The sequence below is a fragment of the Coturnix japonica genome, chromosome 18 (genome assembly GCF_001577835.2).
Source record: "Coturnix japonica isolate 7356 chromosome 18, Coturnix japonica 2.1, whole genome shotgun sequence".
In the NCBI taxonomy this organism is placed as follows: Eukaryota; Metazoa; Chordata; class Aves; order Galliformes; family Phasianidae; genus Coturnix; species Coturnix japonica.
The window spans coordinates 7,296,418-7,323,030 of record NC_029533.1 but is presented as its reverse complement, the minus strand read 5'-3'; the positions used below and the strand labels follow the sequence as shown (position 1 = coordinate 7,323,030).

The 26,613-nt window shown below is 44.0% G+C and overlaps 1 protein-coding gene across 9 annotated transcripts in view; it reads right to left on the bottom strand.

The window, feature by feature from the left end:
- The window catches only part of TEX2 (testis expressed 2), a 39,932-nt gene extending 14,621 nt beyond the window's left edge, over nucleotides 1–25,311 (bottom strand). For 2 of the 9 annotated variants that reach the window (XM_015879536.2, XM_015879537.2), the window contains exons 1-4: nucleotides 13,027–13,048; nucleotides 4,651–6,305; nucleotides 1,872–2,072; nucleotides 725–1,046 (exon numbers count right to left, since the gene is read on the bottom strand). In XM_015879536.2, the coding sequence (XP_015735022.1) occupies nucleotides 725–1,046; nucleotides 1,872–2,072; nucleotides 4,651–6,305; nucleotides 13,027–13,033 (2,185 nt within the window). In that variant the 5' untranslated portion in view covers nucleotides 13,034–13,048. Of the gene's footprint in view, nucleotides 1–724; nucleotides 1,047–1,871; nucleotides 2,073–4,650; nucleotides 6,306–10,292; nucleotides 10,312–12,758; nucleotides 12,946–13,026; nucleotides 13,112–17,330; nucleotides 17,525–17,750; nucleotides 17,897–19,166; nucleotides 19,312–23,673; nucleotides 23,792–24,271 lie in introns of those variants that run through there. The other 7 variants (XM_015879539.2, XM_032448214.1, XR_001558753.2 and 4 more) reach the window with 7 other exon arrangements.
- Nucleotides 25,312–26,613: the final 1,302 nt, after the last annotated feature.

Here is a 26,613-nt window from a genome sequence, read left to right as displayed (position 1 = left end):
CATTCCAAAGGACAGAAGTAAATTCAACAACTCTGCATCCAGCTGCTCACAAACTTCAGGCAGTCAATAACCTCAGCATGACTCAGCACTCAGGAGGATGTGTGACTGGAAAACTCAGCTGATCAATCCCACGTTAAAATACAGACACTCACACATGTACAACACATGGCAGAATTCCCAACAGTTCTGCCTAAAATAAAAGCCAGGCGATTCAAATGTACCTATACCCAATTTATTTAAGTTTAATTATAGACTGTTACAATTCAAAGACTGTCAAAATCGCGTATCTATGAGAATTCTAATTACCCATTAATTGTGCATTTGTATTTCAAGAAACTGTAGGCCAGAAATGATGACATTAACCTTTAAAAAACTTCTCAGAGAGATGAAGAGAAGTAATGAGTCATTCCAATTTGAAATCAGAGGATGGCTTAAAATTAACATTTCTAATATTTGTTCATTATCAGATTGTTTGATACATTTATTGGTTTGGATATCTATTACGTCTTTGTATTTAAAAATTGTAAATGTGTTTTGCTGTGACCTTAACCCAATAAAAGGGATTGTATCCTTTAGAGGAGAATGGAGTGGAAGAACAGGTCACAACAGGACTAAATCTAATACTGCAAGCGTTGTCATCTGTTCCATTTTCTCCATTTAATAGATAGCTTTACTGGGGGAAAAAAAAAACAAAAAAACCATATTATGATGCGTGTATGAATACCTGGCTTGCTGGACAGCTTCTTGGCTTCAGACTTCAGCTTGGATGCTAGAAGGAACCTTCTGAACCACTCCTCCTTCTCCCTGCCTGTCCTTCCAAAGAGATAAAGCACTTGATCCTTTTGGCTAGTGCACTTGGCTCCATCCTGAGCTTTCTTGGACTCTTCATTGTTCGAGTCCACTTTCTCAGAAGACTTTTCCTCTGCATTCTCTTTATCAGTTTGGGCTTTAGCCATGAAGTCATCCTGCCTAGAAAGTTCAATGCAAATAGGGTACTTCTTATTCCAAATTCGTTTTCGTGCCAGACTTTTGGGAACCAGGGAAATCTGAAGGACAAACGAGAGAGTTAAGTTCAGTTATTTTGTGGTTCCATCTTTTATGTTTCAGAAAGTCAAGCGTGTAACATAAGAATGTGACACAGACAGATCCTACATCAGACCTCCTGGGTTTAACTGACTCTTCATCTGTAGCTGCTTGCCGTCCAATTCACCAGGTCTGTGGTAAGTCACAGCATTCAGAATTAGAAGCTTTGATTTTCTGAATGGGAGGCAGGGAATGAAGGAAGGTTTTCCTCAGTGTCCTTCTGGTCCTTCCCTCCCTCCAACTCCCACAGCCCTCTGAAGCAATTTTCCTCCTAATCTGTACTGCCAAGGCCCAGTACTCATGTAACATCTTATTTTAATAATGAGGTATCGATATGTTACTTAATATAATGCTCATGAAATCAACTTTACATAGCAGCTCCTCACGTATGTGAGGAAGGCAAACAACTTGTAGGAAAACTATTCAAGCATTATCCTTGGCACACACTCCCAGCTGCAAAACCCTCATTCAACCAAAGTGAAATGCAAATTCTGTCAGAACTGCCTTGAGACAGAGACAACAACCAAGGATTGTGCATCCCACTGTAAGCTTCAAAACAGTCAACAAGAAACCTAACACATAGGGAACCCTAACCTGCCAGGTGTTACCTTTTTCAAACTGACAAAGGACAAATCATGCCTTTCATTTACAGTGTAATATGGATTTCTTTTTTCCAAATCCTCCTCAATCTTTTGCAAGTTTGTGTAATGTACATGTATCCGGAGTAACGAAAAAAGTGAAGTTTCAAAGTACTCTGTTAAAACCAGGTATAAGGAAGGCACGCTCACCTTGCTCTCTGTAAGTTCATAAATTTTCTGGCTGACATATGTGACTTCAGGCTTCGGCTCATTGTACACAGCTCTTCTAGAAATATTTTTATTAGGTTTTGAAAGCCTTAAGGTGCTTCCTTCAAGTCGCACGTAGACAGAATGAGTCAACGTAGCATGGTATGTTTCTGGATCATAATTATAAATTTCATTCATCCATCCCTAGAGCAGAAAATAATCATTAGCAGGCTTTTAAGCTGCCAGAAAGACAAAAAAAATATGCACATAAAAGTTTAAAAGTTTTAAGTAATTATCCAAGCTTTTATCAAGCTCATGTCACCACACAAATACAAAGCAGTAAATGCACGAAGTAAGGTAGCACTCAGCTGACAAGGCATGAGATGAGGACGACATCCCAAGCAAATAATCTAGTTTTCCACGTAAGTCATTTTGTGCGAGCAGCTCCTCATCCCATCCCAATGCACTGCAGATACAGGCTGGCTGGGAAGCCCATGAGCCAGCCAGGAAGGACATGTGCAGAGCAGCCTGTCTGCTTCCACAAAGCTCTGACATGTTAATCACCAACAACAAGGGCAGAGCAAACAGTCTGCTTACAGACAGCAATGATGCTGTAATCACTGACAATCCAGGACCATGATGGAGTTTGTTTTAATGCACCACCACTGTTTTACATCATGGAACGTGCTGTGCAACTGCGCAGTTGCAGCACAAACCAGACGTGGGGATTAAATTTCACTTATTCCTCTGCAGTGAGGGAAAAGAAAGCTACAGAAAACAGAACAGTCATGGCTGTGACCAGGCTGCAGGTACTGACTGTAACCACAGAGGTGACGTCACTCTGCTCTAACATCTGCTTACAGAAAACACAGGATGACAAGCGAGGCAGGACCAGCTCATTCACAGCAGACAAATTTTCCTTCTCTTAGCCTGCCAGACAGCATGCTTGGGTAATGACCTGCACATCAACACCTTCATTTTGTAGATATTCATTAGTGTCCATAGACAGAGGAAGAAAGGCTTCCAGGGTGGTTCTCTGGAGCACAAAGAGAAGCGGCAGCTTTATGGGTACCCGGGTAGTACCACAGGGCCAGGAGCTGAACCAGATGCTTCAAAACCACCCAGTTCTCTCTATGTGTAAAACATCCCAGATCTTACCACAACATTTCAACTTCTTGAATAAGTGTCCACCCACACACTGAAGCGTAACGTTTATTTTAATGCTCATTTGCTCCAGCGTCATACAGAGAGCACACCCTTCCTGAGATGCCATAGTAACAGTGGCATCTATTTTTTGCTTACTCTGACATCTAGTTCTATTTTCACCATAAATCCTAAAAAAAAGAAAGCCACCTGGATCAATTTGCATCCCTTTTATGTTCAGGAAAGGTTAAGTCATTCATCTCCGCTCAGCTCCAAGGCTGATGGCCTCGTTATTAACAGAAATACCAATGCATGCTCTCTGAAGCAGCTTTGTATGAGGCTGTTTGCTTACACAGGATTATATTCAACTGCTACGCATGGAATACAATGCACAAGGAGGAGCTCTCCATAAACCATCAGGGTCCTGCACAGCAGGGTTGGTGTTTGTTTGAGCATATCCTATTTGCTATAATATCTTGACTATTAAGCCAAGACATCTTTGAGCAGACAGCAATTAATTTGCAACCAGGAACTCCAGCTGGACTTACTGAAGCACAAGGACATAAGTGACTTGCCTTGAGCCACTATGCTCAAGATGACACCATCTGCCCTCTCATTTTCAGCATTTTTCACTGTTACACAGTAAACCACATCTTTTAGCTTCTCCAAAAAGCCCCAATTCACTCCAAATCCCCACATTCTGAGGGCAGTTCCAGCAGAGAGGCCTTCACATCTCTTTGCAAAAAGAAACTAAAACAAACGATTCACAACCAAAGGAAGCAAATTCTCAGTGCATCTAAACAGAGAAGTTACATTCCTGTAATGTACCAGCAACAGCTGAGTTCTGTCAAACCACTGAAGCAACAACGGATTTCCTTGTGCAGGAGAGGAGAGGCCGTAGGACGGCTTTTTCCATCCCAGTGAAGTTGTTGAAATGAGAACTCTGGTAATGCAGGGAGGACAATGACCACAGTCACGCGCTGCTCTGCAGCTGCTGGCCATTCGCACTGATCCAGTGATCTCCAGTTCTGAAGGTCAGCAGCTGCTTGGAACTCACAGCTGAAAATGGGAGAAAGTGCCTCCCGATCAGCACAGCACCTAACCTGACAGAAACATGTGGTCAGAGCAGTGGGAAGCACTGCCTTTATGGCAAAGGACACAGGTGTTTTTCAAACACAGACACTGCCAGGATCTGGCCCAGCAGCAAGACCAACCCTGGCTTCCCCAGCGCACACCTCACCTGGCACAGCAGCACAGGTCTTTGAGCTTTTATTGACACGGAATCTATGAGGAACAAACCAAACCAAAGCAAGGCCCAAGGAGGGCTGAAGTAATCATCACCTGCACTGAAAACATACATGCCATCAGAGGCAAATCCTTCTCCCATTTGGCAGAGGATCAGAACTGCCCGGTATTGTTTTGACAGAGGCAAATATAACATATTTGTACAAGGGAGGGATAGCGTGCAACCTGCTAAATCATATTATAATGTTCCAGTACAAGTATGAGCTGCATTTTCATCTCATGAAGGATTAAAAAGCGCTTTTATAGGTTTTTACATATTGAAGAAAACTACTAAATAACCACTTTACTGCTCTGACTCAAAATAACTCATACAGACAAAATACCACGAGCTCACCTTCAGTATTTCAGGTTCTTTGATGTCCAGAGCTCCTGTATCCCATTGCTTTTTCATACTTTCACGAAATCTGAGATATTCATGAGTACGTGGAGTTAGCAGCCAAATCACACAGACAGCTGTCATAAATCCAAGGGCCATTCCAAGTAGGAGTCCACTTAAGTAGCCAGGGAGAGGAATAATAAAGTAAGCATAGACTAACAGTGTTAAGAAGTATAAAGTTTTCACTGGTACTTTAGGCTGTTGCACATACAGATTACTTTCCTCTTCACTACTGAGCATAATAGTATTTTCATCAGTCACCTCGAGATTGAGCAAAGTTTCAGAACATTTTTCAGTTTTGTTTTCATCCTCTAACAAGGAAAAGTCCTCAGAATAAAGTTCACAAAACTCCTCATCCTCTCTGCTTGCCAGTGCAGACAGGGAACATTTTTCAAGTACGAGTGAAGTTTTTGAACTCACATCCTTTGTACTTGCAGACTGAGAGCTTTTGGTCTCTGTCTCTTTTGCATGTTCCTCAGCTGTTTTTGACTGATCGTTCTTACTCACGTTAGAGTCACTTCCATACAAATCCCCTTCAGAATCACATTCCTCTTCCTTAATGCTGTAGTTGTTATTGCTTTCCAAATGGCCATTCAAACTGGAAAGGTTTGAGAGTTCTGAAGCACTTGAAGATAAGGCTTTGGGCCTGTGGCTACTACTTTCATCACCCATTATTTTACTGAGCAGCTGAAAAGGCTCATAGATTACTTCAGAAAGGCGTCTTTTAGTATCTTCAATTTTAGCCTCCATTTCAGGTACTTTAAAAAAGGAACGAGTGTCAGAGGGAGATGTTAATGGAGATGAGGGGGCAGTTTTGGAATCACCACCTGTAGCTCGAGGCTGAGTGAACTGTTTGAACAGATGCAAGTTCAGCTTTGAGTCCGGTGGCCTGTATGACACAGCTTCAGATTCTTGTTTAGAAGTGTCTGTAGACAGAGATTTCACTAAGGTTTTCATTAACTGTCTATGTCTCATCGGTGGGGTTGGCTCTTTTGGTTCCACATCTGTTGAAAGGGACTTGACTAAACCCTTAAAAGGCTTGGAACTAGAAACAGTGGATGACACACTAGAGCAGACAACTGACCTGGAAGGAGATGAGGATGGGGAAGACAAGAAGTTGGCCTTCTGTTCCACAGGTGGTGACACACCCGATAAGCTAAACGTATGACATGAGTGTGATGAGGGAGACAGGACTAGTGGCACTGCACTGAGTACTTGGGATGTGGAAGGAGAATCCAACAGCTTTACAGCATCTGCAACAGGCAGAACTGCAGGTGATGAGGACAGCAGTGATGCAGAGTTGGCCATGTTAAGCGAGGTAGCTGGACCAGAAAAATCATGGCCGGTATGTTCAAAGCAGAGGTCTTCCTTGGCTTCAAGTGCTGTTACAATGCTTTGGTCATCTAGTTCCTCATCAAGAAATTCCTTAAACTCCTCTTCCTCCTCTTCTTCCTCCTTCCCAAATGCAGAGAAATGAATAGTGATGGTTTCTCGGGAGACAGATCGCTGGACCTGCACTTTTGGTGCTGACTGCTTTGAGGACATTTCACCAGTTTTCTCTGCATGGCTACTGTTCTGACTTGTCATTGCAGGTCCCAGAGATGCGTCAGAGTCTGTAAAGAAAACATAAAACCATGTTAAATGCAGTTTTTTACTTCTTAAACAAAGTAAAGCTTGAAACTCAATGCAAGGACAGAAACATGTACAAGTGTTCAGGTGGTCTTTTCACATTTTTTGCTTTTCAGCTAAAAAGTATAGCTGGATAGAACATAAAATTAAGTTATTTACTTAAAATGAAGTGTTCTAGGAGTAAATATCCTTCACAAATGTATTTGAGCAGAAACTTAGTATAGCAAGAATTAGATCCAAACACCTCAACAGCAAACGGTATCAGGCCCTCCCCAAAGAGCACGGCTGCGTTGCAGTGCAGTAGCTGAGGATGTTTTCCACCTGGATGACAACACATTGTCATCACATCACGATTCACCTTCTGACAAACAGAAACACCCAGAGACAGACCAGGTGTTGGGCAGTCGACTCAGGCCATGGCACCTTTTAGCAGTGTTGCTACACTAACACATGCTCTTACTATGCAGGGGATGACTAATTGGGATGCCTATTAGTGAGGGAAGGTTTCTGTATTTGTCTCATATCTCCTGCTCTCACTGCACCCATCACAGAAAGGACTCACCAGAATCAGCTCTGACAATTCCCATTCAAAGACAGGAGGAGGAAAAAGTCAGATTTTACTTTGAGACCTTGAGAGTGGAAGGGTGGGGAAAATGCCTATAGAGATATCCAAGCAGTCACACCTCTTTACCTTAACTACTTGTACCTTCACCATTGTGTACAACATCCAGAACGTGTTGTCTATGTCCATTCTGCTCTCTCAACAAAGATATCAACTATTTGTAAAGCAGAAGCAATTCAGCCAAAGACAAACAATTAGAGGCTACAGCTTTTCCAGTAATCCACAGAAAAGCTCAACCCACAGTGCAGGGAGACCTCAAAAGGAATTAAGTTATTGCAATAATTTTGCTACTATGTGACTTCTGGCTATGGTAGTGGAAATTTATTTTACAATTCTTTTGAGTAATCTTAACTCTGTATAACTAGTGGGCAATGCTAAGTTCTGACCTACGATACACATCTCTGCTTGCAATCACAGGATTGTTTCACAACTGCACCAAAATTCCTCATAGTTTCACTCAAACTGCGAACCCTTAGCCTAGAATTTTGAAGTTTTATCATTGTAAATCCACAGCTAAAAAAACCCTCTATATTCAGTTCTCTTCTGGGTCTTGAGAATAGGCTGAGATTGTCTCCTGTTTGTTTAACCTCTCAGAACTCATGAGTTCAAGTCAGTCATATATTTACACTAGTGAAAAGAAACCTTCTGCTATGAAGTGCCTTACAAGGCACTGCACTGCCTACTTTAGACAGCTCCACTGTCAACTTCATAGACAAAACAAAGCAGTTTCACACTAACAATTTAGAAAGAGATTTAAACCAATGCACAAAGCAACAAAGTTGGAACCAACTTAGAGGAACAGATCAAAGTTGTGTGCACTGTGCTGACGTTATCCACCTCACACACAGCTCAATTAAGCCACATTTATTAACTAAGGAAGGAAAATTCAGTAGAGCAATTCAGAGCTTTTCGTAACCATTCTGTTGGACAAACAGTGCAAATTGGGTAACTGAGTTCACACATATTGCAACAGGCCAACGATGCAGTCACGCTGCTATGACTTAATGCAACATCTGCGCCAAGGGAAAGGGCATCTCCCTCAGAAATACCCTTGGAAAATTCTGTAGCAAGGCTGATAAACCTGGCAGGGTATTTTCAGGCCTCACTGATGTTAAACACAGATCAGAAAAAGTTACATACAACACAAATTTCTTCCTTGCTGAGTGAAGAAAAGGCCCTACAGGTTATTAAAAAGCATTTTAATTTTCCCCCTTTATCTATCAATTGCATCAGAAGAACAAGCCCTAACTGCTATCGAGGAAGCCACCAATTTGATTACTTACAATGCCACACTTGTACTTCATGCAGATTGCCATCACCATTCAAATGGAAAGAAGGACTGATTACATCTCTGCTCTCACCTACACCCCTCTATGGCATTGCTCTTTAAAGAGGTAAACCTCTTGGCAAGCTCCTGTCTCCCAGGCTGGGGAAAAAGCAGTAGTTCTTTAGGGGATCTATTTTTTTTCTCTTGGGCTATTCAACAGTCATTTCCAAGTGTCAAACTGAAATCAGATAAATGATTCATACCATAAATCTACCCTCCATTTGGGTAGGAAGGAGAAGTGATGTGTTTGAGACAGCTACTCCACAAGGCAGAATTGCTACGGAAGATCTTTCTTACATCAACATAGACAGGATGATTCTAATGTCAATATCTTTTTTCCAGCACTGAGATATGGGAGGACCGTTGCTATTTTTCAATACTCATTTAAAATAAGTAACCGAAAACTCAAAGGATGACATAAAATTCCTTCTATTAAGAACTAGAAGCCTCATTTCAAGTACTTCAAAACACAGCATGAGTATTAGCAATCCTATCGGTTACAGTCTTCATTTTGGCACTTGGCCACAGTGGCAGCCTAGGAAGCCAATTCCAGTGTATTTAGTCCAGAATGATCTCAATGAAGCAAAGATCACAGCTCACAGAACATTATCTGCCATATATATTTCATCTCATCTAACGCATTTATACCATGAGACAGAAGAAGATACAAAACTCAATTTCAACATCCTGTCTTATCACTCACCATTCAAATCTCCCCTACAATCTCCACGAGTTAATGTATTCCATGGCTAACACCTACTACTCTTCTAACATCCTCAAGTCATTACTTTTAAATGAAGTACATAAAAGCTGTTGGTAATTAGCATCACACAATCGCTCTGTGAAACGTGCGTGTCAGAGATCCAGTTGCCTGAAGTTAATACACTTTGAAGCTGGCTTTCCAACATGAGTAAGAATGTTTTGCTTCACCTTTCAAGCCAAATGCAACTGAATTTGAGGTGCAAATGGGAAAAACAAAACAAGCTGCACATCTTTAGAATCATAAAGCGTCACACAATCACCAAGGCTGGAAAAACCAACGAGCTCATCCAGTCCAACCATCCGCCCATCAGCAGCAGTTCTCACTGAACCATGCTCCTCAAAGAACCAAAATTCAGAAAGATTTACACCTCAAAAATTACATCTTATTAAGAGGGCAAATGGACGCAGCACTCACTCTCTCCTTATCTGACTGGAGAGAAAAAATAATAGAATCCACTCCTCATTAATCTGATGAAAGATTATCTAAAACCCCCTTGGATTAGTCCACAGTTGAGAACGCTGCCCACATCACTGATTAAATTAAAGGTCGCTATAAAAATCTTTGGGGGAAATGACACTGAGTGACTTACAGAAAAACAGGCTGCTCTGAACCCAAAGTCCAGAAGGTTTTGCTGGAGTGGAGTTACACTCATTCATTCAACCACCCAAACACGTAACAGCAGGAGAAACTGCACACAGGTAACAAGTGAGTGTTCAAGAGCTTCTCTACACTTACATTCACTAACACACCAAAAAGTCTCACACCTCATATTACACTGAACCAAACAAACTCATGTATTGTTAGGGTGCATCTCTCAAAAGATCTGTGGTGCAGTGTCTTCTCTTTCTTCATTGTTTCTCTCTCCTCCAAAGAAGTGCAGATGCCTTCATGTGCCCAGGACCTGCCTGCCCCAGCCATGTTGCTATCCAAGGATTAGCTGCTCTCTGATCCTTCATTCCTCTACCTCTGGTTGAACAGCAAATCCCCAGGCAGTTGGCAGAAAAAGTAAAGAAAAACAAGTAATCAATGCCAGACTTCGTGCAGGAAGTTCCCATTTTGCACGGGAAGGAGGATGGCATCTACCTTAGAAATACACAAATAAAGAAGTATTCATATGCACAAAGGTGGTTGTACTCTAATGGGAAGTTCATCAACCTAAGGCAGTCAGGTATACGGCAAGCCATGGCTGCTAAAAGAGAGAGGGCTAGTGAAAGAGGGGGTCCTGCTTACACAGGCCTCCTTCCCTCCAGCTCACCTACCCATAGGAAGCAAGAAGAGTCTTTGATGAACGCAAAAAAATGCCTTCCAGACAGGGCAGAATTTCTCAGAAGTCTGAAACTGTAATCCCCAGAGGGCTCCAAAGGGAAAGGTCACTAACAGCACATCTTCACTGCCAGTATTCTCAGAGATGAGAATTTTCAGACTTTGAGAAGCGATGGAACAAAAGGAATTCAACAGTAATTCAACCCAAAGTCAGCATGTTCTGCAAGATCTGTTTTCATTCTTAAATAGTTCTTCCTGCTTCAGGTACTCCAGTCAGGAGAGGCAGCCTTGCAAACAGCTCCGCTCTGCTGCTGGGTGCGAGAAAAAACCAATGAGGGTATTTACTGCAAATCATGCTGCCTGGAAACTGCAAGGGCAAGCAGCACACATCAGTACCACACAACCAAATAAAGCTCTGCATGATCTGATTTAGGAAGGAAATGGTCTGCGGACTACATTGCCAGACTTTGAAGGACCTGTGCAGGTAATCATGTTATTTGGAGTTTTAAGATTGTAAGGGGAGAGAAAAAATGTTGTTACCTCACTGAAGATTAGTGCTCATCCAGTGCTTCAAACTAGTAAGATCATAAATCCAGATGCTTCAAGGTGTAAACTAATTAATTGACAGAAGCTGGCAAGAATCTTCCCTGGACTTTGCTCTCCAGAGCATGAAGGAGACCACTGCCAAAGCCAGGACAGCACAGGAAAAGCCACCAACTTGATCTGCATTCCTCTCCAAAACAGAGTAATAGTTAATGTATCAGCTTAATATATTAAGCTTTCCTCCCCAAAGCATGATTGGGGTAATTTGTGTTTCCAAAAGCTGAGATACATTTTAATTGCAGTATATTATAGGTCAATTACAGACTGCCTGAGTGTAACAGCTGCTCTACAGTCTCGATTCTTATTGAAATCAACTGAGTCAGAAAATGATGAGCACCTCCCACAAAATATTTTTTTTAATCTTAACTGCTGAGAAACTATGGCAGATAGAAACATCAAAGACAAACAACTTGGCAAGTTATCTGAATTAACAGGATCCTATTATAGAAAAGAAGACATAAAGACACTGCATCTGTCACAAGAAAAAATATCAGCCTATTGTAAGGACAGACCAGTGCCTTAATGTAGCTGAGAGCCATTCTGCTCTCACCCTGACACAATACCACAAGAAGATCCTTCCTGCTCCATTTTTCTCTCTCAAAACATAAGTACTGGTAGCACCCTTAGAAAGATGCTTTGGCACGTGAAGTCTCAAAAGAAGTAAACAAAATGAGAGTGGGAGGAATACAAACTGCATTCTCCTTCCCCATCAGCACCATGGGGCTACCTGGCCGTGAGCTTAGGGCAAAAGTCAAAGCCTTCTAAAAGGTCCAAGTAAGTTAACCACTTTCTCAAGTTTTCAGCGCTTTGCAAAGTGTTTTCACTCCCTCTGGTGAAAAGTAGTTTTCAAAGATTAATAATGCAGGACACAACGCAGCCATTACTCATCCCTTTCAGCAGCTATTGGCTCCTATAGGGTATAATTCACTCATCTAGCATACAGACATAGGCCCTTCTCACAGACAGGTTAACAGACAACATGTACTTGAAGTCATTCCTCCAGGCCTCTGTATGGCAGAGACACGGGCAGGAGCCCCAACCTGCTGCACATGGAGCTACACATGGAGCTGCAGGTCCTGCTTCCCCATGTGGGAACAGAGGGAGCTGCCCCCAGGACCCCAGCTGACAAACCCAGCAGCTGAAAACAACAAGAGCAGACAGTCAGTGCCTCAGGGCCACATGCACCCAGATTCCATGGCTTCCTGCTGTATTAATACTGCAAGATTAATAGCTGCTTTTTTGCCTGATCATTTTTAAGAATTCCAGCTCTACTTAAATCCAACCAGTATTCATGCAGGCTCGATGCTTTTACTCTTCTTTGCACTTTCTTCAGTTAAAAGCACCACGATCATCCTTTTTCTCAGCCTGTATTTGCTATCCCATAAATGGGTACTAATCTAGTTATGTTTATCTAACGATAGAGCTACCAATGACTTCAACAACATGAAAGTTTCTTCTGTTGCAAAGATAATGTCTGTATCCTCAACTACTTGATAAAACAACTGAGAATCGACGCTCTCCCCTGTACACGGGTTACATTTTGTGTGCACATTCACAGAATCATTCAATTAGCTGCAAGGAAATTAATTTTAGGTCATCAATGTTAAGGTCTCGATTTGCTGGGAGATAAAAGAACAGAAAGCCACCAGATGGACTCAAAAGGGCAAAGGGAAATATCTGCCTTTGAGCCACATCCTGCTTTCTTCAATTACAGTGTTATGGAGGCAGTTCTCAGACACAGGGCAACATTTTTATGTACACACGTAACACATCCACCCCACGCTCTTTGGTTAGAGTCAATCAGCTATAACAAACTCCAAATTACATGCGTTAATAATTCAGTATGCATACATACTCACTTCCTCACACATCACCGTACAGCAGGGGTGCAGTCATTTAAGAGAGGCTTTTAATTAGTGAGCAGTCGTGTCAGGGAAGCCAAGCACAGGTGTCAGCTGTGCCAGTCTTCCAGGATGAGGTGACAAGCAGCTGATGACTGGAGTAACCAGGGCTGCCTCTGCCATGCCATATATAGTGCAGACTTCACAGCCTGGCCTGGGTGCTCTTTTGGGGAAACTGAAGAGCAGTGCAAGTGGAAACCCAGGCGTGCAATGGAAATCTTTTCACCTTGCATTCATCACCATGCAGTGAGATGAGCTCCTCTCCATTAAACAGCCTCACTGGTGCATACACTGCTTGTGGCACCTGGATGCAAGAAGCAGATTTTAAATATATGTATATACACACACACACACCATGAGAGTGAAGTAGTAAAACAACACCCACAGTGCTGTATTTGCTGTATTGCCATTTAATCATTTTTTATCATCTTAATTTTGAACTTTTCCGTTGGTAGAAAAAATAAAAAATATCTAGCTAGAATTTAACAAATCCGGCTACTAGAAATGACACTGTAAAGTGATCCCAGCAGAAAGCACACGCTTATAACAGCTTTCCAACACACTAGAAGAGCTACCAACCCTTAAAGCTTCACAGCGAAAGAAACCAAGGTCAATGTCAGCAGATGTTTATGCCCTTCAATCTAACCCAATCTCTTCTTACACCCTCAGAGTCCAGACGTGTTTCTAGCAGCGTTAGGCATGAATCCTCAGCTTGTCTGTAACCTCCAGGCAGTGTTACAGCACCCAGGAAAAGGAGGCCTGTTGTAACAGCAATGGTAACAGGAATTACAGAACAGGAGATGGTTGTTGTGTACAACTGCTCCTTCCTCCATTGACATCCCTTGCAAATCACACAAATAATAAAATGAATAGTAGTAGTGTTATTGTTTTGCTAAGAGTGCAAGAGTTGCCATGCATTTGCTCAGAAGGATTATTAAAGACCTGGCAAAGCCTTCATTAACCAGCACACTTCTGAGCTGACAGATCACCTCCTCTTCTCCCAATGCATTTAATACTTCAAACCGTGTCACACAGGAAGACGTGTGAAAGCAATTTGACAACAAGTGCCACTGAGAAGGTCCCAGAACGATAAGCCTTATCAAACTTCACAGCATTTACAAACCAGAGCAGGAACACAACGGATCACTTCATTTACCACCAAAACACATTTACATATGCATTCAGCCCCAAAGTTCACATAAAAGTATTGGGACAGAATGCAAAATGGGTTGCATGATTTCCAGCCTCAACCAGAGGATTCTGTGAGCCAAACCCAGCCAGCAGCTCCCACTGTCTGCTGTCAGTGTCACACGTTAGGCACTAATTCACAACCAAACCACCACAGTGATGAGCACAACTATCTCCCTTCCTCCCACAGAAGCCTTACTCTTTGACTGAGTTTGTCCCTGTATTTTTGCAGTCCTATTCTAGAACTGAAGTTAAACACAACACTTGGAATGTAGAATAGTCTCAGAGCTCTCAGCCCTCTGCATAAGCTACTTAAACCCGATGTAGCAATTTTTAGTACTCGGACCTTTTAGAAGGATACTCTAAATCCTGAATAAACATTTTGATACTGTTTTCTGAGATCCTTTTTTAAACTTGACCATCCCCTCTTCTCACAGCTTCAGGGTAAGAATCTACCACCAACAGGATCAGTGGTCCAAGATACCCAGTACTTGCACCAGCATCAAGGGACACTCTTTTGCCATGTTCTTGTCATCCAACACCAGCGGGGTCAGAGGGCAGAACGGTTTATAAACCACAGAGCCACTGGGAAAATGAACATTAAAACTCAGTTCATACAACAATTCATTTGTGTTACCCTCCTGGCCCTTAAGGGAAAACACCACTGTTTACTACGTTGTATTGATCTTGCCATGCCCTGTCCCTCAATCACCCTCTCTTCTAGAATGCTAATTTAATCCTTACACTAACCTTGGTCCAAACCCAGGCAGCTCCATCCACCTCCAGGTCTTCTGAGGAACAACACAATCAAGTGCTGACTCTTCACATGGTTAAGTATCAATCCTCAAACACCCCGAAATGAACAGACACACAGAGGCATGGCCAGGTGGTGCAAAATCTTCACTTTTGTTGCCTCAAGTCATAATAGTATCTTGACTGATAATTATTAACTTTCTGCTGTCAAAATTCTGAGCCTGTGGTACCCCTGATGGCTGTAACTGTTGCTCTTTCTGAAGGACAGACAACACCGTGCTTAGCAGTCCTGCCTTTGCTCCCTTAACATCAAATACTCCTCCAGCTGTTGGGCTGGAGGCACCATCACAGGGCAACAGAGAAGAGATTGCTCCCTGGGAGGCCTTTGCACCGAGTTCAGTCAAACTCAGGAAGAGGTTGAAGTAGTTAGAAAGCACTAATAGTCAAAAAGGCACCTGGAAGGTAAGCTATTTTCTGCACACACAAGGCTGTGAGTAGGAGAATTAGACTAAAGGAACCAAGTCTAATAAAAATCAATAGAGCTATTAAATTGCTCTCCATCAAATTCTTTTTTAAGTCTCTCTTTTGTCATAATACCTTAAAAAAAGCTTAATAGCAGTACCATTAATACACTAAAGATCACTGCCTGCCCGTATTTTCTCACTATTGCCTTCATTTAGTCGTTGCAGCCTCTTGAAATACAAAGCACTTTAGAGGAGAAAGTATCTTTTTCAATCATTGTAGATCACCTTGGAAAAATAAGTGTTTGATGAATAGGGCTCACTGACGCCACGCGCCACAGCAAGCAGGTTGGTGTTTCCTCCAGAAATGTAAGTTTCTTGCTTATAACCTGAAATATCAAAATGTGACAGAGCTGTTGCCCTACACTGAGTGTGGAAGTTACATTTGTGCTTGTCACCTCTTTTCTACAGCACTTTTGTAATAGATTCACAAAATAATTTATGCTGAAAGAGAACTCTGGAGTCAGCTCTGTCCAGCTCTCACTCAACAAGGCCAACTTGGAGCCTTTTATCAACAGGAGGACCCCAGGAGAAAGGTAAGTTGTATGGAATGTTGTAGGGCTGGCTTTGACCTTCAGAGTTGCTGGGTGTCAATGTGAGGGAGAGTACATCAAAGTTCAGACAACTCTGTACAGAGCTTTTCTTTGAACAGCTCTTTCACTACATCCCAGCACAAAGCCGGCGCTGCTTTACTTAACTCCCTCATTTCCCTCTCAAGTGCTGCATTCTTCATCAGCCCTGACATGTAGCATCTCTCTCTCTCTCCATATTTCACTGTTCCAACATCCATCCAATTGAAATCACAGGGCATTCTTTCTAGCACCCACTTTACATTACCTGGAGTAAGAAAAGTCATTGTTCATTCCCTTTATTGGCCACACGACATCCTTACGCATTTCCAGAGTACAATTCTACTCTGAATATATTACAGCCCTTCCAGTACCAACTCTGTGCTCATGAAGGCTCACAGCATTAACTCTTATCTTTATTTCGTTAATCTCTCAGCCTACACTTCACTCTCCTTTTCCAACATACATTGTCATCTAATTGATTCACTTTGGGCAGTAAGGATTTCCAGAACATAATGCCTGTATTCAAGGATAAGTGTTTCAGAGCGCACTGAATTAACACTACCGCTTCCTGCAGATATCTGATATCAACATTTCTAGCTTGCAAACAGAAAAATCCAGAGATTTTAAGCAACTTTTCCGAGCACAGGGGATATCAAACAGCAGAGTCCGATAAAAGATGCCTTGGAGCACAGGATCAACTTTTTGTTCTTTTGCTCAAAAGACAAAGCTCCTTACTCAGCCCTGCTCAGAAGCACTGCCTCACACCTCAGCACCTACATGGAGTTAATAATGTGCCACACACAGCAGGGCACTGCACTGGATCAGCTTCAAAGGCCATCACAATGGTAACCTCCCATATACTACAAATGAACCTGAGCCTTTAAAGCCAATTCTCACACCAAAAGTGTTAGCTTACTTTCTTTTACTTAAGTTGAAATACTTTTCTCTTTGACTTAAAACCTCTTCAATTCAGAGAAAATTAAAGCCAGTACCCACTCACACTGCCTGTATTTTATTCAGATTACGAATATAGTTACTATAAATTCCAAATAAAGCCCTGAGATCGTGAACCTGCCTTGTTTCCCCGAGTTCTGCAGGCAAGAACATCTGGAAAGAGGAGTTCAGTGAAGACAGAGGAGTATGACAAAGCATCTTAACAGCAATCCGACTCACTGCCATTTACCTCGCAGTCACAATGGAGTTACAAAAGTTTCATATCAGCCACACTGAGCTGACAGCTACTGCAGCAGCTCCTTAAGACATCTGCTAACAAACAGTACCAGCAAAAAGTTGAGCACAGACATTAAGAAGGAACTTCAGCACACGATGAAATGACACAGAGCTGCAACAGACAGGGAAAATACAATTACATTAACAATTAAAAGAGGCTCAGGAGCTGAAACGCTGACACACAGGACAAGAAAAAGGAAACATTTCGCGGTGACAGACAGGTAAGCTCTCTCCCCTCGAGTTCCACCAGCCATACACATTACAACCTGCTCTGCCTCCTGTTTTTAAGGTATCGCTTCCACTCCAGCCAACGCTCAGACACAACGCCGGCACTAACTGCGCCCCGCCGGCCCGCGCCCAACAACGGCACCAATAGCAGCGGCTCGGCCCGTGCCCCCGCTACATTCACCCACAGGCACCGGCCCGCAGCGGCCCGAGCCCATGGGGCCCATCGGGACGGCCCCTCCCCGCCGCTTCGGCCCCGGCCCAGCTCCGCCCTGCCCCAGGCCCGGCCTTCCTCCTCCGCCGCCGGACGCCCCTTCCCCTGCTCGCTCCGTGCCCGCCCCCCGTCGGACTCGCACGGATCCCGGCGGTGCGGAGCGTTGCGGTGCGGCGGAGCGGAGCGCGGCGCCGCGCGGATCGGGCCGAGGCGGCACAGCGAGGCCCGCCCTGCCCGCTTCCCTTACCCGCGGCTCATGGCACTGCCCGGCGCGGCCCCGGCGTCCCGCGGGCCGCAACTCCAGCGCCGCGCCGGGCGGCAGCGAGGGGAGGAGAAGCGGCGGAGCTGCCCGGCACCGCCAATCCGGGCCCCGCGGTGGGCAGGGCCTCACGGAGCCGCCGCAGCGCCGGCCGGAGGGGAGGGGCGGGGAGCGGGGCCGCCGCGAGCGGGGGGAGGCGGGGCGGGCAGGGCCGAGGCCTGACAGGGCGGCAGCGGGGCGGGGTTCGGCTGGGTGAGGGGGAGATCGGCCGAGCACGGGCGGGTAACGAGCTGCTGAAGTTTGGATCCGAAGGGAGCAATGAGACGAGGAACGGCGCTACCAAACCAGGAGCCGCGCAGAGCAAACAGTGCATGGCCAACACGGGGAGCGGGGGATCATTCCTCTGCCGCTCACTTGGAAAACAACCCCCCCACACACACACAGTTCTGCAGAGGCCGAATATAGTCGGTCTGTTTCTCTCAGCTGTGGGTTCTGTGGGTACGATTTTAGCGCTGTAATCTCCAGCTGCATCACTGCATGGGAAGTGTGTGTGTGAGCAGACAACATGAGGTTGTTCCGTATCAACCATGTAAATGCTCACAATGCGTTATCCAAACAGCCAGCCTTTGCTCTGGGACACGCTGTGTCAGTGCACGTTTTATGCCCACTTATATTTCCCGGTTTGCAGCAGACTGAGAATAAGGTTAACTCCCTCTTTCTAAGGGGTTTTGTTCTCATAACAGTCTCACGCAATAAAAGACCACAGCCCAACCGCTGCTCCCTCCCTGTGCATCATTGCTCCTGCTTTTAGAAACTTAGTTACAACATCTTCACAGGGTTGGACTCATACAGGCTTTAGACACCCAGGTTTCTGTAGCTGCTCTGTGCAGCTCCCCACATGGAGGGCAGACCCTCCAGCTGTAGAACGCTATTCTATCATCGTTCTACCCGCTATTCTGCAGTCATTTTTTAAGTTAAAAATATAACATTATGTTTAAATATATGTAAAAATGTATTCTGTCATCTAGGATAGGTTTCTTTTTATAGCTGTCATAGTAAATAGGCAGACCTTTGAATCATTATACAGAGCTGGTATTAACGTTTCCAAAGTCTGGAGATAAGATAACGGTTGTTTTCTCAATAGGAGGTTATCCCTGCAGGAGCAGAAGCTATGGCTGAAACAGAGCAATGGCTTGTTTTCAGCTGTGTTAAACTATGAGCCATTCACAAGAAGTCCTGAAGCTTTTTGTACCCTCTGTAGCTCCTGACTTTGGCAACACGTGCCCTGAAAGGCCTGACCTCAAGAGGAAAAATTACACCTGAAGTTGAGCACTCGGCAAAGGCTTCTTCCATAGAGGGACAGAGCTCAAGCAAAGGGCGAGGAGATGAGATGTGAGCTGTTACCTGCCTCAGAGCTCCGTGTCTCAGCTGGGAATCCTCTTCCGAGGGCACATCTCAGTCACACGGCAGAAGGAAGAGTCTCTGAGTGCGAATCATTCCGTGTCATGAGAATAAACCCTTTTGTTGGATAATTCATTTTCCATCCGTCCTATCAGAAGACAAGAGAATAAAGCCATGTCTATGTATTTTTAATATTTCCGTATCCCACATGTAAATATGCAGTCACTTGGAGAAACAACAGGCCTGCAGGCGCTAGAAATAGGCATCTCCAGTCAGGAGCTGCTCTTGAAAGTAATGACTTTAATCTTTCAGAATATGTGAGGGAGACATTTAAATGCCTTTTAAAAGCAGTGTTTGAGCGGGGCTGTAAAGCAAGAAGTAATATTTCTCTCACAGAGCTACTGCAGGATTCAGTTCATTCCTCTGTAAAGTCCCCATCAGAATTTCACAGCTCAGGACAGGGTGAAGTTGGTACTTTAATGAGAACATGACGGGTTCTGCTGTGGGTTTGCAGATGGTTTTGAGGAGGGGAGGCCAGCAGCTGCAGGGCAGCCCTGCTCACCATCTTGTGCTGCAGAGCTTTAAAACAAACGAGGCAGCAGCCATGCCTGCACACATGAATCGGGACAGTTTTGTATACATGAGAACAGATTCACTGCTGTTTTGTTGATTTCTCTGTGCAGCATCAAATACAACGGAGAGAAGTTTCACACAAAACCAAGCAGTGCTGCTGTGCACTTGGTGCAAGGCCAAGGCTTCCTGCTGGCCCCCACCTGGGAAGGTGCACAGGCCTGCTGCACACCCCACTGTGGTGCCACCCATCTCTGGGGAAGAGGTGAATCCATGAGCTACAACAAATAGCTGTGTGCATTTGAAAAGCCACGTGTGTGCTGCCAAAGTCACATGAAGGTTGCAGGAGCTGGTGTCTGGATTTCAGTGTACCTGGCAATTGCACAAAACTCTAAAAGGCTGAAATCTGATCTGCACATGATGGAGAAGTCAATACCTCTCCCTCTGCAGAGACCTTTGTGAGTTCGGGTGTGCTGGCTGAGTGCTGGAGCACTTCAGAGCACAACTGTAATAAAACACAAAGCTGGGGGGAGGCACGGGGGATACAGTGACACTTATGTACATCTTTCCTGCACAGGAATGAGCCAAAAGTCCTTGATGGGAACAGCAGATGATATCAACAATTTTCTCTTAATCAGAAAAAGCAAAGCACAAAATTAACGGCAAGCATCCTGACCTTTTAGCTCACCTATTTTAAATCTACAACTAAATTTAGTGCTCCTGATACAGAACAGCTGAAGTCACAGGTTTAAACCAGGCAAATACACAGCAACTTTTCCACACGCACGGCTTTAGCAGCAGCCAGCAGTGCCTTTCTGCACTGGTATTCTGCACAGGGTACTCTGAGCTCAGCCATCTCAGGTACATGTCTGATGGGAGGCACTGAGGATGCCCCCACTCACTTTGTTACTTTAGTGCCCGGGTGTATAACCCAGCCTGTAAACCCGCCCAGCTGCCCTAACCACGCTGCTCAGCTTCCACAGCCTCCTCCCATTGCTATCTAATGCAAACAGTTTCACACTGTACATATGATTTCATACAGCTCCCTATGACCTTGTCTTTTTCACATTTCAGAGCTGTTCCCTGCTGTTCAAGAGTGAGTCATGTCTTGTTCAGAGCATCATTAAGTCTTTCAATTAAACATTGCTCAGTAGTCTATCCAAGCAGTATCCCTGAGTCAGTTTCAAGTGCTCACAGATGATATGTTTTCCACATTAATCCATTGAGAAATACTGAAGAGTCTAACAAATACATACACAGCCTGCTCAGAAAAAGAAGGAAACTAAACACAGCCATCCCTTAATTCTTTAGAGCATCAAATCACATCTCAGAATATGAAATAAAATCTGAATTTGAGCGAGACACACTGACTGCTCAGTGCTGCCTTATGATGCATTTGCACAGACATTCTCAACAATCAAAGCCTTCCAAAACTCTCATGTTTTAAAAATAGTAAAATGTATTTCTTTTGAAGTATGGGCTTGTTACGGCTATTTAGGAATCTCTTACTGAACTCAGATGGATCTTGAACCTCCCCTGAGGATGATTTAGATGTCAGTGTTCATTCATTAACAGATTGGAAGCTGTCCAGGACAATACAGTAAGAAAACACATGATGTCCAGGATTGCTTTCTGCTTCTTCCTGTCTTAGATAGGATTTTCTGTGCAGTTCTTTATAGATAAATTCAAGGTTAAATATGAGTAAGGTAAGAAACACAGAGAAAACCAGCCCAGTATTAGCAATGCATCTTGCTTATTGATCAACAGGGCACTTCTCTCTAGTGGAAAGGAGAGCATTTAGCAAAACTTCACTTGAGCAGTGACAGTCTTACCTCTCCCCATTGCCAGCACATTCCCACTCATCATCTCTGACCGTGTGTGCAAACATCTTTCTCTTCATTAACATAAAGACACATGCACAAAAGCCCTAACACCACAGGGCTCAGGCAAATGCTCACAGACCCCAACAGGTTTAACGTTGACTTTCACAAAGTCATCTTTTGAACAAGAAGCAGACAAGCTCTCCTACAGAGGCAATCAGCTGATGTGGAAGCAGTCACCCTAAGAAAGAACATAGATGCCAGACATGAGGAGAAGCCAATGTATTCAGGGGTGCTCCTGGCTGAAACATTGGGCTTCACAGATGTGGGGAGGGCAGAGCTTGGAGCAGCTGTGCTCCCATGGTGTGGCAGCAGCAGCCTTCTCTCAAAACCAGGCAGAACCAGATGAACTCTACCAGAACGACCTTGAGAAAAAGGGCCGGTGGAGTGCTTCAGGATAAAGTGCTGGCTGAAAGGATTGAAATAGCATGCAGAAAAAGTGCCTCCTATTGTCTGATTCCTCCTCTGTTCGAGGAAACAGAATTTTGTACTTTCACTGTAAATAAAAAGGCTGCATCAAAGTACTTGAGCGATCGATTTTGCCCGCTATTAGAAACAATCTGCTGAGCCTAAAACCATCTAAGTGCTTTGGTCAAAGAGAGGGATAAAAGCTCTACTCACTTCCTTGCGGAAAAGTGGCAGGTTTATCCCTTTGACTGCAACTGTGTAGAGCTTGGAAAGCCCAGGGTGCAGGAAGAGTGGTTGCTTTGATTTATGGAGTGCAGAACAGGGCACATGTGCTGTGGACATAATGGCTCCTGACACTCCTTTGCCCTTCACTACTTTGAGTACAAGTAGGTGTGAAGCAGCCACCAGTCAAACTGGTGGAGTGCACTGGTAGAAATGGCTCCAGAAGCACAGCAATGAGAATCAGCTGGTGTGAGAACACAGCCTTGTTCATGTCTGTACGCAATGAAGAAAACACAGATGTGACCTTTGTCAGTAAGTCAGTGCACTAATTAGTGTGTCAGAGTTAATAACCGCTAAACTTGAAAATCTGACCTATATCTAGTACAGAAAGGAAAAGGCAGCAATTTGCTTAAGTCTCTATTATACTGCTAATGATTATGAGCTGAAAAACTAGACCACAATGCAGGAAACTTTTAATTAAAAAGCATCAGTTACCATTTTCTCCTTGTAGGGGACATTAATCAGGTCTGCCTGCCACAGTCCCAATCAATATACAGACAGGATATACATGATTCCTCCTGGACCAGTCAGAGAGAAATCAAATCAGTAGGAAAATAGCAACTTCAGCAAGAAAAAATAAAAAAAGAAAGAAAGAAAGAGAAGGAAAAGGTGATGAAGATGGTTCAAGAAAAACCTATTAGTGTTTCTTGTTTGGCAAAGCACAGGTATGTGTCAGGCTTATTTTCTAGCAGGGCAGCCTTGCCTCCCCCTAGCAATGACTAAACTGGATTTAAGCAGCATACACAACGTTCTGAGGGTTTGTGGCTGAGCCAGCTAATACTTTCTGTCATGCTGAACATACCATCCTTCTATTGAGATCAACCAGTGCTGGAGTTTGCCAGGAGGAACGTGAATCTCTCCTCTTAAGCCCATTTATTTCCCCTCTGCTCCTTTAAGGTGTCTGACTCTCAGCCGAGGGGGCAGATTGTCTGAACACTGTTACACCTCAGCACCCACAGGCAGAACCAGTTTATCGAGTACCTGGCTGTGCTGTGAGCACACACAGATTTGTGCTTCCAAAAAGCTCCAGCCCCGAGGAACACGCTGAGTCAGGGCTGTGCTGCTGAGTTTGTTTGAAATTTGCAGCCAGGGAGGTGGTTCACTCTCTATTTGTTCATGTCCACAGGCATTTCCAGGAGTGTCAGCACTTGACCTGTGGCCTCATGTGCTACAGGTTAGGAGACTATCAGGCATGGCTGATCTGCTTTCACTTATGAGATGCACTGTCACTAATGGCCCAAGTAATGGAGGCAATGCAAGCTATCTTGTTCTGAACACCCAGCTGGGTAACCTGGCACCATCACTGGCCTGAAGATTTGATCTATCATTCATTTTGCACACAAGGACTGTGTTTAGACACTTGGCTTTACCTGATTTCAGCTGTGCCATGGATAATACCGCAGCATCACAGCTCATCTCCAGACACCTCTGAGCTTCTCCCTCTTGCTCCCAGTCTTTAGAGCTCCTGCTTCTTTAATGATCACAGAGTGGAAATGAAAATGGAAAAAACAACCCAGTAACAAAATCAGAACTATGTTTTGGATTATGGGGACTTTGTGAGATTTTCATTATTAACATGCTTTAAATAATTCAAAACTATTCCAAAGCAATCTGTATCTTCTATGGTCAGTCTCATGCTAATTTAATAACCCGGATGGCTGTAATTTTCATTAATTACCTTACACTCTGCACAAATTTTAATAGAACTATTTTTTCTTCCCTTACACTTTTACATCTATTACCAAGCAGGAATGTCAAGTGCACCCCTTGCAAGGATTCAGCCCACTTAAGACAAAGCCCTCATCTCTTCCATATCAACTCTGTCCCCTCCACTCTGAGGACAAGCCAGCAGCTCTCGTTTTTAATGCCATGGAAGCACTTATCTCCAGCCAGAGCTGCCCCCAAGGGAAAGGCTGGGGCTGGAAAGTGGTTGTTCCAAATGAGGGAGGATGTATTTCTGTGACTTACTTCTGGCTGGAGACTGCACTGGCTCAGAAGCTCCTGCTGGGTACAGCCTGGTGGGTGAGCAGGGCCACAGGGGAGTTCAGACACTTGTCACTGATTAGTTCCATCACGACAGACGTCAGTCAGGGCTGTCAGTTCAGCAGCTCTGAACAATGCCAAGTTCACAGGCAAGACGTTTCTGCCTTCATAGCACTGTCTCATTGATTTTCAAAGTGAAACTGTGTCAGTTGCAGTGGAGACTTGGTTCTGTGCGTAGCTTAAAAATGAATAACCACAAAACCAGTGCAGAGGATTTAAAGCCAAGCTCTCCCCATGAAAGTGGATAAGTGCTTTGTGGAAATGGACTACTTCAGCAGTCATGCTGCAAGCACTGAACATAGCTTGGATTGTGCCAGATAAATAAGAGCATAATAGGATTTTTTTCCTCTGAAGACACGCATTCCCTGTGGCAACATCATAGTCTGTTACAGCAGCTGAGTATCAGGTTCCTCAGTACTTCATGACTACATGTCCCCACAAAGTGCTAACACACTGATGGCAGAACTGAAATGAACCTACTGTCTTCCTGAAGCAACGCTTCTGCTACCTGCAAAAGTGCCTGCTGCCTTCAGCAGGTCTATTTTCCACTTCTAGGAGTCATGGGGCTTCTGAAAAAACACCAGTGTCTGGAACAAGCCAACAAGCAGTTCTCATTTTGCCACAGCACGTTCCCCACGCATCACCAGTGCCATGAAGCGCTCTCTCCTCTCTGCCATTCATTTCTGGTCCCTTTGCAGGGGCTGCTCAGACACCTGTTGATTTGTGCCAAGTCTTCCAGCTTCACGCTGCTCTGTTTGTCTGTCATCAGACTTTTCAGCTGTTTCTCTCTCTGAGAAAAATGTGATTTCTTTCGGTATTAAATTTAAATCTTAACAACAGTGATTGGTTCCTGGAACAGTGAGAATTCTCACAGCCTTCCCACTCAGAGTGTCTGTGGCTGGTAAGAAAACAAATTACCTGTAGGAATATAAAGGCTGGCATTTAATTGAGGCTGCCATGCAAACCACGTTCTCACAATTGCTACTTTCTTTTTTGTTTTGTTTTGTTTTGTTTTTTTTTAGTGGGAACACCTGTGATTTAGAGAGGAGCATTTCAAAGGATAACAACAAGCCCTGTTTTCCTATGTGATTATTTAGACACAACAGTTTGCTTATTACTTCCCAAATAACTGTAGAAGTGATGTTTATTCTTCTCTCACCAGTGTATTCAGAAAGGCCTTGAAATTCCAAACAAAATGTGCTGGCATTTTAAATTCATCTTGATACTTTGTTTTCCATCAGTTTTAATTGCTGTGAATTTTTTCAGCTGTTGTTCTCACTCTTTTTTCCTTTCCTCGTATGCATCCATTCCTTCTCAGGAGGGCATCCATGCCCAGTCCGACAGCACTACTGTCCTCCCACCCAGAGATGGGGGCTTATGACGCCAGAGAGCTTACCAATGAATCCAATGTTAAGGACTGGGACCGAACCAAGATCACAAAGCAGCAATTAGAACAAGCACATAACGTGCCCAGAAAAGTAAATAAGCTGTGGGTTTCATTCACCCACAGATGAACAGGATATTTACTCTTCCAGAAGTGGTGCCCAGCATTTTACAAACAATTCATTAACCTTCGCAAAAGAGAAAGGAGACGTGGTTGGTAATGTTCACACTGGGCTTGGAAAACCTGCTGGGGAGTGGCCAGATCCAGCCCAATCCTCCGTATGGCGGTGGGAATCGAACTCGCGAATCTCGCTTGACCTTCCGGCCGCAGCTGCAGTTCCCCCAGCAGGGGTCAGCCCCGGCCGGCTCAGCAAAGGCCTGAGAACCTTCTTCAGTTCTTCTGTCAAAAGGATTTTTAACAGCTCATGTGAATTCCTACTGAAAGCACTCACTAGCAGAAAAACGATATAAAAACGATAGTGAGTTGGGAGAAACCCCAGCTAGGCTGGGATCCAGATTTAAAAGCGAATGTTGAGACATTCTCACGTCTGTACCCTTGATGCTGATAAGCAGAAAACATTAATAAACTGCAAAATTTATCAATAAAGAAAGGTAACACCATCATTACTTTTTCAGTCTTAGGAACAAACATATAAGAAGCAGTACCCAGATGTCCAAAGTGGAAAGCAGTTGTCCTTGCTCTTCATGAATCAGAACAAACCCTCTTAAGATCGAAGGAGAGTCTGAAGCAAAAGTCTCTTTCTCCTCTCACACAAGCAGCCTCCAGTTCCCACCAACACGAACAGGCCCTGTTCTGCAGGGTTCCTTTTCTTGCAGTCTCACATGAAACACCACTGTGCATACGGATTGGTTCATGCAGGTGC